Genomic DNA, 13,829 nt, shown 5'->3' with positions numbered 1-13,829 from the left:
TTTTTTTTTTAGAACTAGAAGCACTAATAAAATGCGTTTAAACTTTTGGCCTCAGGAATTCCATTATTTCAGAAACCCTATTTTTAACACACTGACTTTTTATTTTATTTTATTTATTACATCCTGACTTTTTAACATCTTGGCTCTCTTCTCATAATAAAAACGTGGTCTCCTTTATGTAAATAAACCCTAGAGACACAGAATTGATAAGGACTCCTATTCCAGCAGTCCATAAAGATATCACATTCTAAGGAACAAAAAGTGTTAAAGGATTTTTGGCAAAGACTATGAATATCTTTTTCCCGAAGTTATTATGAAGCCCATGTCTTTCCAGTGTGAAGAGAGAAAACGTATTGGCCTCCAAACTCGTACCTCATATTCAGCCGTGTTAACGGTTAAGGAAGGAACGAGAGAAAACAGTTCACTAAGGGTCTTCAGAATGAGAGGTCTCGTGTCGCAGCTGAGCTTCGGGGACAGCGCATTCCAAGTGGAGCGAATGCAAACGACCTGTGAAGAAAGGAAAGAGTCAATACCTCACAAAACCCCAATTGATAGGAGGCCATTAGCACAGAGTACTATCTCTCATTATAAGGAAACCAGCAAAGAACAAGAACATTCCCAGGAGTTAAGACTTGATAAGGTATCACTCCTCAAAAGAAACTATTTAAACCAATATAAACTGTGGTTGAAGACAATCCAGCCTGACTCTCAGGACCGTTTCTTTACTACTTTGCTAACCAAGGATATAAAACTCTCCCAGGCGGACACAGGCCTGCATGCCGGCGCACACGTCTGCGGGTGGGGTTAGCTACGTGTGCTGCCGAAGAACTATTCCAAACAAAGAAGGGTAAGATAATGTTAGAGCGTTTCTAAAGGCAGGTATCTGCAGCTTTTGTCCTTTTTCAGCCCGGCTGAAACTGCATCAGCACTCAGAAAATTGAGATGTTCAATATATAAATTGAACATACTCAAATCATCTTACAAACATTTAAAGGAGGCAGGAGAATAGCTCTATTATTTAAAATAATAATTTGGGCACCTGGCCTGCCCAGCTGGTAGAGTAAGCAACTCTTGATCTCAGTGGTCCTAAGTTCAAGCCCCACGCTGGGCAAAGATCTTACTAACTAACTAATTAACTAACCTAATAAACAAAATACTTTAAAACTTTGCTTTAAAAGTCACTTCAGATTCTTTAAGAGGGGTTAAAGAATAAAAGAAAATGACACCCCAACAAAATTGTTATTTTTAACTTGACCCAATTTTCTAAACCAAGTGCTCTTAGTTCATTTCACTATCTGGTTTTCTGGAGATTCAAGTGTCTTCTCAAGTTCAATTGCAACTACAACAGATGATTTCTTCACTTAGAGATATTTTATTAAAACTTTAAACTCCAGGCAAGAAGAGTGCCAACAAAGATCAATTAGATAGAGTTTAACAAGGCTCAATCTTTCTAAAATACTCCCACCTCTTCTCTTAAGCGTCAATTCACATACACAATTTATCTCTATCTACAAACATAAATTATTTAGGAAAAACTACATAAGGTAGTAAGTGAAAAGATGTCAAAGATAAATAAATACTATATATCTAAGGACACAGATTAAGAAGCTTAAAGAGGAGACCACAGAAGGAGTAGCTCAGAAGATGTGGGTTTGATGTTTTTGCTCTTATTTTCTCTTTTTGAGAAACAGCAGAAAAATGTTCTTCGGCTTGGGACCCCCTGCAAATTTGGGGTGAATTCACATTTACTAGGGAGAATACTGTGTGACAGTCATGTCAGTAGGCACATTTATACAAAGCAGCCTTAATATTACAAATCATCAGTATTTGCCATCAAAAGATAAACTAATTCTTTCAAAATCTCAATTCAACATGGAGTATTTGCCCAGCGTAGCATAAAGTACTAAGAGGAACAATGGAATATAAAACATAATCTAACATCTCAAAGAATTTAGCACCTACTGATGAGAATGTACATAATTCCAAATCATCAGGAAATGAAAGAGATGATTAGATTTAAAACTGTTGTCAACAGAAAAGAGTTTCAGGAGGAAGTAGGGTATAGAGCGCTGTCTGGGGGTGGGGGTCATCAGAGAGGATATCCAGAGCCAGGAAGCCTCAAGATGGGACTGGAAGAAGGAATAGACAAATCCAGCAGACACTTCCTGAATGAGTGGAAAGCATAAGTCGAAACACGAAGAAAGTGTGTTATAGGCACAAAACTGGTATGCAAAGTACCAGTGAGGGAAGGCTGGCAGATCAGAGAGGACCTAGGATCCTAAAACAAGTTTGACTCAGAATCAAAAAAGAAAAGGAAGCTTCTAGCAGTTTCTGAGCTGGGGAACATCAAAATTAAAATGCCACTTTTGAAAGAATCTTCTGGTGGTCTTAGAGCCAAAGTCAAAGAAGCCACCCAACCCTGCTAATTCCTATTTCTCACTGGTCCCCAACACATACAGAGCCTCCAACATTTTCCCCAATTCTCATGCTCAGTGTGTTAATTGTGCTTTTTCTTCACTTTAAATGCCCATCCGATTCTAGCTGAGGGGGTTTCAAGACCCAGTTCAAACCCCAATTCCACAATTAAGCTTTCTCTTACAGTTCAAGCCCTCCTTTTATCCCTTTCTTTCCTCAGCCGTCTAACACTTAAAACTCTGCACCACCCAATTTAGCATTTAATTATATACTGTCTAGTACTATTCACCATTTTCTTGAACATAAGTTGTCTCCTCAAGTAGATATTAAGTTCTTTGAAGATAATGATCATGTCTCATAGTTCTCCCTCCCCACTCACCTAGCATGGTAATAAGTATATAACAGATCATCAGTACGTATCAACTACTCTTCGTACAGAACCTGAGGAATGCTAAATCTGAGATGGAGAATGAAAGAATTAAAAGAACCTGGAAAATGAATTGGGAAGAGAAAGATTTTGCAACTAATGCCTAGGTGAATAAAAAGTAACATTTTAAAGAGGAGGGAGGGGCACCTGGGTGGCTGAGTTAGTTAAGCGTCTGCCTTTGGCTCAGGTATTAATCTCAGGGTTCTGGGATCGAAACCCACATCGGGCTCTCTGTTCGCAGGGAGTCTGCTTCTCCCTCTGCTGCTCCCCCTGCTTATGCTCTCTCTGTGTCAAATAAATAAAATCTTAAAAAAAAAAAAAGGGAAAACTGGACAAAGAAGCACATTTGTAGGAGATGGAACTAGGGATGATGAGTTCCATTTGATATATGTCTAATGTGAGTTGGTGGAAAGACATTCAGAGAGTAATACCCTGCAAGGAAAAGAAAAGTACTTCCCGGGTTTTGGCACCAAAAAAAAAAAGAAAAGAAAAGTACTACAACTCAGATGTGAGGTTGGTCAACAATAGCTTTGTTGTTCGAGTATTTCTAGATATCAAAATACCATGAGGAGGTATGGCCTCACAGATGCTCTGACGTACTCTGCAGATCAACGAAGAAGATGTCTGGCCATCAACGGCACAAGTACAAAAAAGGCCTTGCCTTGCCCTTTTGGTGGGGGGTGGATGGGCAAGAAGGCTAGAGGCTTCAAGTTTATTCAAGTGTTCACAGAACTTCTTGTAAAAAGTCTTTCTAGAAAGTTTGAAAGCGAAGGCCCGAAATAGTACTGTACATGTGGACTAGGAGACGGTATTTCAGAACCGCAGCCAGGAAGTGTGGCCTTACATGGATGCAAGGTACACATGCGGGGAATACCCTGTAAACCCAGGCTTGTCCCCATAATCAGAAGCAGGGAAGCCTCTAGTAAAGAAGGCTGGCTGCTTTCCCTGACCTTCCCAACCCTGGGCTATTCTTGATACTACATTGCAGAGATCTCCTGGCCCTGAGGGCTCCTTGAGTTCAAGCTATTACCATCTTGCTATATCCACCTCCTGGAACCCTGGGGATCTGATCCACTACCCTTCTGACCCCTACAATCTACTGAATTATATCAAATTAGTCAGGCTCATGGTCCTGACCTTTACTGGCTCATTCTGCCTCTACTCTTCATTACCCAATCACTTGTCTATTTTCAGAAAACAAGTTGACATCTGGCTCTAGGAATGTGATGGACCATAGCTGAAGTGACTGATAAAGAAGGAAATTCTGCTCTATAAAGCTGAGCTGAAAAGGAAAAAAGGTAGGGGTGGGAGCATGGGGAGAGGGTGGTGGTGTTAATTACCCATGCCAGAAACAAAGAGGCAAATAACCACACTGAGGGACCGTAAGAAAGTTGTCATTTTCCATAACCTAATAGCTTGTGTTTCAATGTCCACAGGGAAAGACAAGATACCGCCTGTAGCCCTATAGAAGGCAAGGAGTTGCAACTGAGACCCTAACATAAAATCAGCACCCTTGGGGTGCCCGGGTGGCACAGTTGGTTAAGTGTCCAACTCTTGGTTTCAGCTCTGGTAGTGATCTCAGGATCATGAGATCAAACCCCCCAAAGGGCTCTGTGCTCAGTGGGGAGTCTGCTTAAGACTCTCTCTCCCTCTCCCTCTGCTCCCCCCACTTGTGTGTGCTCTCTCTCCTTCTCTCTCTGAAATAAAATAAATAAAATCTTTAAAACAACAACAACAGTGGGGCCTGGGTGGCTCAGTGGGTTAAAGTCTCTGCCTTTGGCTCAGGTCATGATCCCGGGGTCCTGGGATTAAGCCCCATATCGGGCTCTCTACTCGGTGGGGAACCTGCTTCCCCCCACCTCTGCCTGCCTCTCTGCCTACTTGTGATCTCTCTCCGTCGAATAAAAACATTTAAAATAAATAAATAATTAAATAAAATAAAAATAAAACAACAACAACAACAAAACAACCCCCACACAAACACAAAAAACAGCACCCTCAAAAGAACTGAATCCTTAGTGTAATGGTTGGACTAAAAACCACTGGGCTGAGACACTGAAATAACAAAACAGCAGTGAGCTAGGGGCACATGGATCACTCTCAAAGGATACTCCTCTAACACGTAACTCAAATGGTTTGCAGAGAAAAATGAGATAAAATAAGCTCCTCTAAAAAGGAGCTCATGTTAAAAAAATTTTCGAAAACTATGATACAGTCCAACATGAAAGAATCAAGAAAAACAAGAAACATCAGGACTAAACATCTCAGACCTTTAGATAACAGAGCAGCAATACTGTAAGAATTAAAGATTTCAGTAGGAGGAGGGTGGTTGGGTTATGGACATTGGGGAGGGTATGTGCTATGGTGAGTGCTGTGAAGTGTGTAAGCCTGACAATTCACAGACCTGTACCCCTGGGGCTAATAATACATTATATGTTAATAACAAAATTTAAAAATTAAAAAAAACAGAATTAAAGATTTCAGACAAGGCATTTAATTACCAGTAAAAGAATATGGCATGATGGAAAAGAAGAACCAAATCTGGAAAAAAAAACAAGTAAGATCTCCAATAATGAAGAATATAATCACTGAAATTATTTTTTTTTAAAGAAATACTTATTTATTCAGATATAAGTCTTTTGTCAGATATATCTATTTTGAATATTTTCCTCTCAATCCGTGACTTGAGTTTTCTTTTTTTTTAATCTTGGAACACTGTAACAAAAACTAATGATGTATTTTATGGTGACTAACATGACACAATAAAAAAAAAAAAAATCACTGAAATTCTTAACCCAACAGATAGGAAGTTATCCTATCTACAGACCAGAGAGATTAGAGTTACAAAATATAAAAAGAAATTCGAAGTCAGGTAGTATCAAAAGAGGTGGTCTTTCTTATGTTTATCAAGAGTTCCTAAAGGAGATTCATTTGAGAAAGGCCCTCGGATAAGTGGTTGATTCCAGGACTGGACTAAGAAAAATGTGACTGAAGTCTGGAGCATCTTATGGTGCCAGAAGTAAGGAAGTGTTCATTAAAGGATGTGGACTTGCTGAAAGGACAAAGGAGCCAGTCTCAAAGTGTTCCCAATGAACAAATAAAAACCCCTAAATCCTCAGAAGCAAAAAGAGATAGATAAATACATAAGCAAATAAGAAAGAAGGAACAGCTCTTTCTTACAGAAGAAATCCTATTGATAAATGTAGAAGCAATGACAGAAAAAAAAACCACCACTAGACAAACACCACAGGAATAATTGTCATAGGCAAGATCTGTTGGTGGATGTTAAAATTAGTGGGCAAAAGTATGAGGACAAACAGGACAACTAGATAGTCTCAAGGTAACTCCTCTAAGAAATGGATTAATTATAATTACAGAAGAAAGAACAGTAATGGGATGTGGAGAAACCCATTAACCAAGTGATGAAGGTTAAGAGCACCAGTAATAAAACATATCAACACCATGTACTCCTGATATGATACACTGAGAAATACTACTTCTGGAGTAGTCTTGTCAAAAAACATCTAAGCTAAGCTCAACCTAATCATGAGGAAAAACCATATACACCAAATTGAAGGACACTTTACCAAATACCTAACCAGGACTCTTCGAAAGGGTCAGCATCAGGAAAATAGAGGAGACTGAGGAAGTGACACAGATGGGAAGAACTAGGTAACAGGACAACTCAGTGCAACATGAGACCCTGGATTGGATCCTGGAATGGAAAATGGACTTTAGAGGGAAAACTATGAAGCCCCAGTAAAATCCGTAATTTAGCTCATAGCATTATACTAAGATTAATTCTCAGATTTGATGGCTGTGCTATAGTAATGAAAGTTAAATGTTACATTAGGGAAAGCAGAGTTAAAAACACATGAGAACTCTATACTACTTTTCTTTTTCTTTCTTTCCTTTTTTTTTTTTTTTACAATAGCTTTTTGGAGATATAATTCACATACAATTCACCTAAAGTACACAATTCAATGGTTTTCAATGATACAAAGTTGTATGACCATCATCACAATCAATTTGATCATCACTCATTTTCCCCAGGCTACCCAATCCAAGACAACCATAAATCTACTTTATGTCTCTATAATTTTGCTTTTTTGTAGACCTTTTCTATAAAGGAAATCATCCAACATATGGTCTTTTGTTACTGGCCTCTTTCAATAAGCATATTGCTTTTAAGGTTCATTATGGCATAATATATATCAGTAGGCTTTTTCATTGGTAAATAATATGCCATTCTGTGTAATGACACTCTGTGCTATTTTTTGAAACATTTCTATTGGTTTAAAGTTATTTCAAAATAAAAGGTTAAGGGCGCCTGGGTGGCTCAGTGGGTTAAGCCACTGCCTTGGGCTCAGGTCGTGGTCTCAGGGTCCTGGGATTGAGTCCCGCATCGGGCTCTCTGCTCAGCAGGGAGCCTGCTTCCCTCTCTCGCTCTCTGCCTGCCTCTGTCTACTGTGATCTCTGTCAAATAAATAAATAAAATCTTTAAAAAAAAAATTAAAAAAAATAAAAGGTTAAAAAAAAAGGAACAGAAAAAAAAAGAACTACCTAAGGAAATAGTGGCTAAGAATTTCCAAAGTCAATGAAAGACATTAATGTTCTAAGTTGTCATCAAGAGAAAAATAAGGTTACATCTATATACGTTATAAGATTGCTGTTTAGCACCAAAGGCAAAGAGATAATCTTCAAAGCTCAGTGGGGAAAAAAAGAGACTATCAAAAAACAGAGACTGTTGGGACGCCGGGGTGGCTCAGGTAGTTAAGCATCTGCCTCCGGCTCAGGTCATGATCCCAGGATCCTGGGACTGAGTCCCACATTGGGCTCCTCGCTCAGTTGGAGGGACTGCTTCTCTCTCTGCCACTCCCCCTGCTTGTGCGTTCTCTCTCTCTCTCCGACAAATAAATAAATAAATACAATCTTTTTAAATATTTAAAAAAAGAGAGACTGTCTACAAAGGAACAATTTAGAATAATAACAGACTTCAAAATTAACAAGGCCAGAGACCATGCAATAACCTCTTAAAGGTCTGAAGAAACTATCAGCCTACAAGACTGAATCCATCATTCACTAGTCAGGGCAAAAGAAACAAGAATATATGAATTAAGTTAAATAGATGGAACACCCAGGTATTAAGCACATTATAGCATATGAATATTTATGTACAAATTACCCAGAACGTGTTGCTCAGTTTGTCTATGAGTTTTGGAGAATACATCCCATTCTAAGCGCTTACATTATGTGTATTTTATTGCCATTTGTGATTCTCAGGGTGAAGGATACTTTCGTCCCATCCCCGTTCCCCTACCATCTCAGCAACACTAAATGGCCCAGATTAAGACGACCATGGGCAGCGTACACTCGAAAGAGCACATGATTGGAGTCAAAAATCCCAGGCTCTCCCATTTGGTAGCCGAGTGAGGCGGGCAAAGTCATTAATCTCCTTCAATCTGTTTCCCCAGCTGCAAAACGGAAATAATAGTAGCAACACCTGCTCTATATAGCACAAGGTTAACAGTAAAGGCAATGTTGAGATGATTGTATGCAAACGTGCTTTGTATACTATAAAAGATGGTTATTGCTGTTATAACCAATGGGAAAAAATCACAAATCCCCAAATAATCAAAGCCTTTGCTTCTAATTCTTGTGCCATAAGAATGACTTTGTTCCTTCACAGCAGAACAGAGAGCTATCTTCTAATTTTACTTCCAAAAACTATTTCTAGAAATTCCTGGGAACAGCCTACTCCTTTTGTTGTGATGCTTTACTCCAACAGAGGGAAAGTTTTATTAAAAAAAAAAAAAAAAAAAAAACCTTTAGGCAATGAAAACTGCCTTATTTGTCCTTTTCATAATGAAGGTAAAAGAAACTGCCTTCACAATTAAAGGACTCTAGGCATCATCATGCAGTGAAGTCCTCTTAAGCTAATTCAGCACACACAATTCATAAAAACAGGATGCTTCTGTTACCAAAATACAGGAATGGGGGATAAGAGGGAGTTTCAGCAGACACAATCAATGGGGCAGAAACAATGAGAAAAATAACACTCTTTCTTACCCTAATAATATGGGGTTAAAGGTTATAAGTATAAAAAAAAAATGACTAGCACAGGTTTATTGAAGTAATTTTACAGTCCTTTCATGTCTGAGACTAGCATCAAGGCAGTGTCAGAGAAAAATAACAGAAATACTGAGTTGCCTTTTTAAGAGTCCTTTAAAATTGAAAGGACAGTTATCCCAATGACTTTCTATTACAGTTGCTCAGTTTCTGTCCTGTTCATGGCAAATAACGTAGAAGCCTGTATCTAAATTCCCAACTGTGAATCAGTAAATCAGAAATATTTGTACTTGATGTGGTAAGGCTCCCCTCATAGTAGCAATCTCATCCTCCATGCCATCTCCAAAGAGACCTTTCAAATTAGTCTGTATTTCTGGAAAACTGGCAGTTTGTACTGCGGACTGGGAATTCCAGTATCTGAATAGAAGGGGCTTCTACAACAGACACAAGCAACAACAGAGAGGCACTTATTAAACAGACTGATCTAGATTATCAAGCCTCCCTAGGGACTCGCTACTCAGTGGCCAGGGATTTTAAGTCTCTTTTTTATTCCCCCTTGTGAGAAGCTGCAGCTTCCCCAGCTACCTCCCCATAGGGAACAATATCTTCTGATGCAAACTCCATTGATTTCTTGGCAGGAACAGAAAGAATGACACAAAGAGCTCCCTGAAGAGATGCTCACTTTTCAGTTTTGCTACATTCTGTCCAGATTAATTATCTACTTCATGTTGGACATTCTTCTGGCCTGAACTAGCAAACTCACAGTAAGAATGTATCAGAAATATCCTTTGATAACAAAATGATTAGCGCTTTACTCCCCCCACCCCTCAATAACCAGAGGGAATTTTTTTTTTTTTTAAGGTCAGTCCTTCCACTGTTCAGAGAAACGGAAGTTTGATTTCAAGGTAGTAAAGCAAAATAATAGAAATTCAATCAAAATAGCTTTAAAAATTGCTAAAAAGTTGCTCAGCAGATACAGAACTGAAAGCCAAGCAAACTCAATATCTAGCAGCAATGAAAGTAAAATACCCCCTCCATATAAATGTTACAGAAGGTGAAAGGGACTACTATGAGTGCTTAGTAGAAAGAGCTTAAGACACAGTTTAGTGCCATTACATATTGAAAAATCAACATGCTAGGCATCAAAAATAATTGATGACTTAAGCAGTCACTACAGAGGCTCTAAAAACACTTTACAGAACAATTCTAAGCGGCACAGATGAAGCTTTTAGAAATGCCTACTGAGTTTAGTCCCCTTTACAATGATGGAGTTCTGTGAAAACATTTCTGAATAACCAGTGTTGTCATGACTGAAACGTAACCTGATTCCACGTTCACGGAAAATGATTCTTCTATCCCCCTCCACCCCCTCTGTGTATCCACAGATTTGAGAATAACCCAACTGATGAATTCCTCGTGGATAGCAATGGTGCAGATCAGTCTTACTTGCCTGAATGACTCAAAAAGATGCATCTACAACTTTCTGTTAACAAAAGAAATGAACAAGCTCCTATTTAATGAAAACTAAAGACAAAACCTGTGATCTACAAGTGCGAGAGAGAAAGAGAAAGAGAAAGAGAGAGAGAGAGAGCATATTTTGGCAGATTTTCTTTAGGAATTATTTGTTCTTTCGTGCAAAAAAGCCCCTGAATTACAACAAAAAGGTTCCCCTTCACAAGGTTTTAACAAGTATAAACCCTTTTTCCTTCCCAAAAATGCAGTAGCTAGTACACTGCTTGGCATAAAAAGGCACTCCCCTCCAAAAAAAAAAAAAAAAAGAAAGAAAGAAAGAAAGAAAAAGAAAAGAAAAGAAAAGAAAAGAAAGAAAAAAAAAAAAAAACACGTGTTGAATGAATGAGTGGTGTGAATTGGCCCACCATCAGCTAATACATGGCTGGAGAGCTTTCTGTCAAGCACCAGAGAGGGAATGTTTTGGGCTGTAGGGCCACACAACCTGTCATTAACCACCCCGCTCTGCCGCTGTGTCACGGGAGCAGCCATTGATTAGAACATTTATGTACCGCAAATAGGGATAATCGGTACATGTGAGAGGTAAGAAAGAAAACCAAAAACCACCCAAACATCAGAAATGGCACAACTCGTGTGGAAGAGAGGAATGGTGACTTAATTAAGAAATGCTTCCTTAAAATCAATATTTGGAACTGTACCTTTGTTTCATGCCCTTGAGGTTTTACACCTCAGAAAATGACTGAAGAAATATTTACAGTAAGTAGAAATACGCCATCCATTTGTACCGCAGAGTGGGGGCCATTCTGGAGAGTTGGAAAAGGAGACATGGCATGATTTCAGGGAGAGAAATGCTAGGGAGGAGTGTACACTGAAGGTGAAGATCTGGCAATGTCCTCACTTACAACAAACCACGTTGGCTTCTCCTTTAAGATGTCGTCCAATTCCACGTGTGCCCGTCTGCACACTGCAGCTTTAATGAATTCTTCATTGCAAACTGTAGATGTTACTCCCTGGACCCAAGTCTCCAGAGAGAGAGAGGAAATGGAAACCACTCCTCCCCAAACACCAAGGAGTTCGAAAATTGAAATTATACATGAGAACTCCGCAAGTCTAAATGAGCTATCAATGTCTTCTTAAATTATTCTCAGCAGTCTACTTTGCAATTGAATAATTATACCAGAAAATCCAGGAAAACATCAGGACTCCAGCGATGGTAAAGAACTTTTTGAGAAAAGAAGCTACATATTGCTGGGGGAGAGAGCACATAGATGATCAATTTTCCTAAGAGTCCACCTGCTACAGGAAAGAATATTAAGTCAATACAGAAACAAAATGCACCTCAAGAAAGTGCAGAGGCTGCTTGTTGGCAAATAGGCTTGAATGATGCAATGCAGAAAGGGCCACAGTGATCCCCAGGCTGAATACAGCTGGGTCCACTGGAGGAGAACTCAAAAAAAGCCATGGGCCCCAACTGACCAATGGGCTACAAAAGGGAAAATTCCAAATGTCACCATACCTCGTCATCTTCCCTCTTTTTTATTTTAAGATTTTATTTATTTGAGAGAGAGAGGTAGAGAGAAAGAAAGCATGAGCTAGGGATGGGGCAGAGGCAGAGAAAGAAGCAGACGCCCTGAGCAGGGAGCCCACTGCGGGGCTCGATCCTAAGACCCCGAAATCATGACCTGAGCTGAAGGCAAGATGCTTAACCGACTAAGCCACGGAGGGGCCCCACTCATGCTTCCTCTTTAAAAACAGCCCCTGCCCACTGCCTCATTGCAGAGAACCTGCCTCTCCTCTGCTGCGCTTCCCGCAGCTCCCCTGCGGTGTGCTCAACTTTTCAACTTCCAGCTCCTCTGTTCTGCCTCAGGTGACTTCTTTCACCTGCTGTGCCACTGGCTTCCACCAGATCATCACTGCACATTTGGGGGCCCCCATAAGATTGAGAAACACCCCATTTAGATACCACAGAAATGTCAACAGAGCAGGAGAATTGAGAAAAGATAGATACGGCCATGGAATCCAAGAGAGTAGGGAGAGGTTTATTTTTTTTTTTTTTTAAGATTTTACTTATTTATTTGACAGACAGAGATCACAAGTAGGCAGAGAGGCAGGCAGAGAGAGAGAGGAAGCAGGCTCCCCGCCGAACAGAGAGCCTGATGCGGGGCTCGATCCCAGGATCCTGGGATCATGACCTGAGCTGCCACCCAGGCGCCCCAGGAGGTTTGCTTGGAGGAAAAAAAAAAAAAGAGTGTAAAAAGCCACAGAGAGCTTTTTACACTCAAGAGAAGGTAAGGAAGTATGGGACAAGTACTTTGGCTTTGCCAAAAATAACGTCTTTTTAAGGTTTTCTAATGGAAATTGGAATTTGGATAGAAAACTTTTAAAGTTTCTATCCAGGGGCGCCTGGGTGGCTCAGTGGGTTAAGCCGCTGCCTTCGGCTCAGGTCGTGGTCTCAGGGTCCTGGGATCAAGTCCCGCATAGGGCTCTCTGCTCAGCAGGGAGCCTGCTTCCTCCTCTCTCTCTGCCTGCCTCTCTGCCTGCTTGTGATCTCTGTCAAATGAATAAATAAAAACCTTAAAAAAAAAAGTTTCTATCCAAATGGAATTTAAACTACTTTCTGTCTACATCTCCTGTTTATTATAAAAAATTAAGAATACAGGGGCGCCTGGGTGGCTCAGTCGATTAAGCATCTGCCTTCGGCTCAGGTCATGATCTGGGGGGTCCTGGGCTCAAACCCCACGTGGGCTCCCTGCTCAGCAGGGAGTTTGCTTCTCCCTCACCCTCTGCTTCTCCCCTCAGCCCCTGGCTCGTGCTCACTCTCAAATAAATAAATAAAAATCTTTTAAAAAATATTTAAGAATACAGAAATGCAATGTTAACCCCCCAATTCTTCTCAAACCTAATTATCCATTATATCAGAGTACACCTGCTAAATAATAAAGATTAAGACACAAAAAAACACTGATTACGGTATGGATTATAATATGAAAAAAAAATCAAAACAAATCAGTAAATAAGTTAATTATCCCACAACAGGAAATAGACCCATGTGCTCACTCAACTGGATGTCAGAAGAAGACTGCCAACACAACTTGGTGCTCATGGTAAACTGCTAGCTGAGACAACAGATTATAAAAGAATATATAACACAGCCCTCTAACAACAAATGGTCTTTTTTTTGTTCTATACCTGTGGTTTGGAGGTGATTTTTAATCTTTTCGTCGGTTATAACTTATGACTTTCCTACTACATACATATAAAACTTGAGTCATATTTTAAAGGAAATATATATCCATTTTATTCATTTGAGTCTCAATGATTTCTCTACAGTTAAAATTAATTTGATTCCCCCACTTCCCTATAGCTTACATAAAGATTAAAAAAAGATTTATTTTCATATGACACCTAAAATTAGTGCATTTTTAAAATGACATTTGGCAAAGTGATC

General features: G+C 39.6%; 1 protein-coding gene across 1 annotated transcript in view; it reads right to left on the bottom strand.

The window, feature by feature from the left end:
* LOC111156619 (focadhesin) overlaps window positions 1–13,829 on the bottom strand; it is a 320,134-nt gene that overhangs the window by 129,765 nt on the left and 176,540 nt on the right. Inside the window, exon 16 of the mRNA XM_022517613.1 lies at window positions 373–507. Within this exon, the coding sequence (XP_022373321.1) occupies window positions 373–507 (135 nt within the window). The remainder of the gene's footprint in view (window positions 1–372; window positions 508–13,829) is intronic.

The sequence above is a fragment of the Enhydra lutris genome, unplaced genomic scaffold (assembly GCF_002288905.1).
Source record: "Enhydra lutris kenyoni isolate GAN:26980312 unplaced genomic scaffold, ASM228890v2 scaffoldscaffold47, whole genome shotgun sequence".
Classification (NCBI taxonomy): domain Eukaryota; kingdom Metazoa; phylum Chordata; class Mammalia; order Carnivora; family Mustelidae; genus Enhydra; species Enhydra lutris.
The sequence above is the reverse complement of the archived record's forward strand: the minus strand, read 5'-3'. Positions and strand labels throughout refer to the sequence as shown.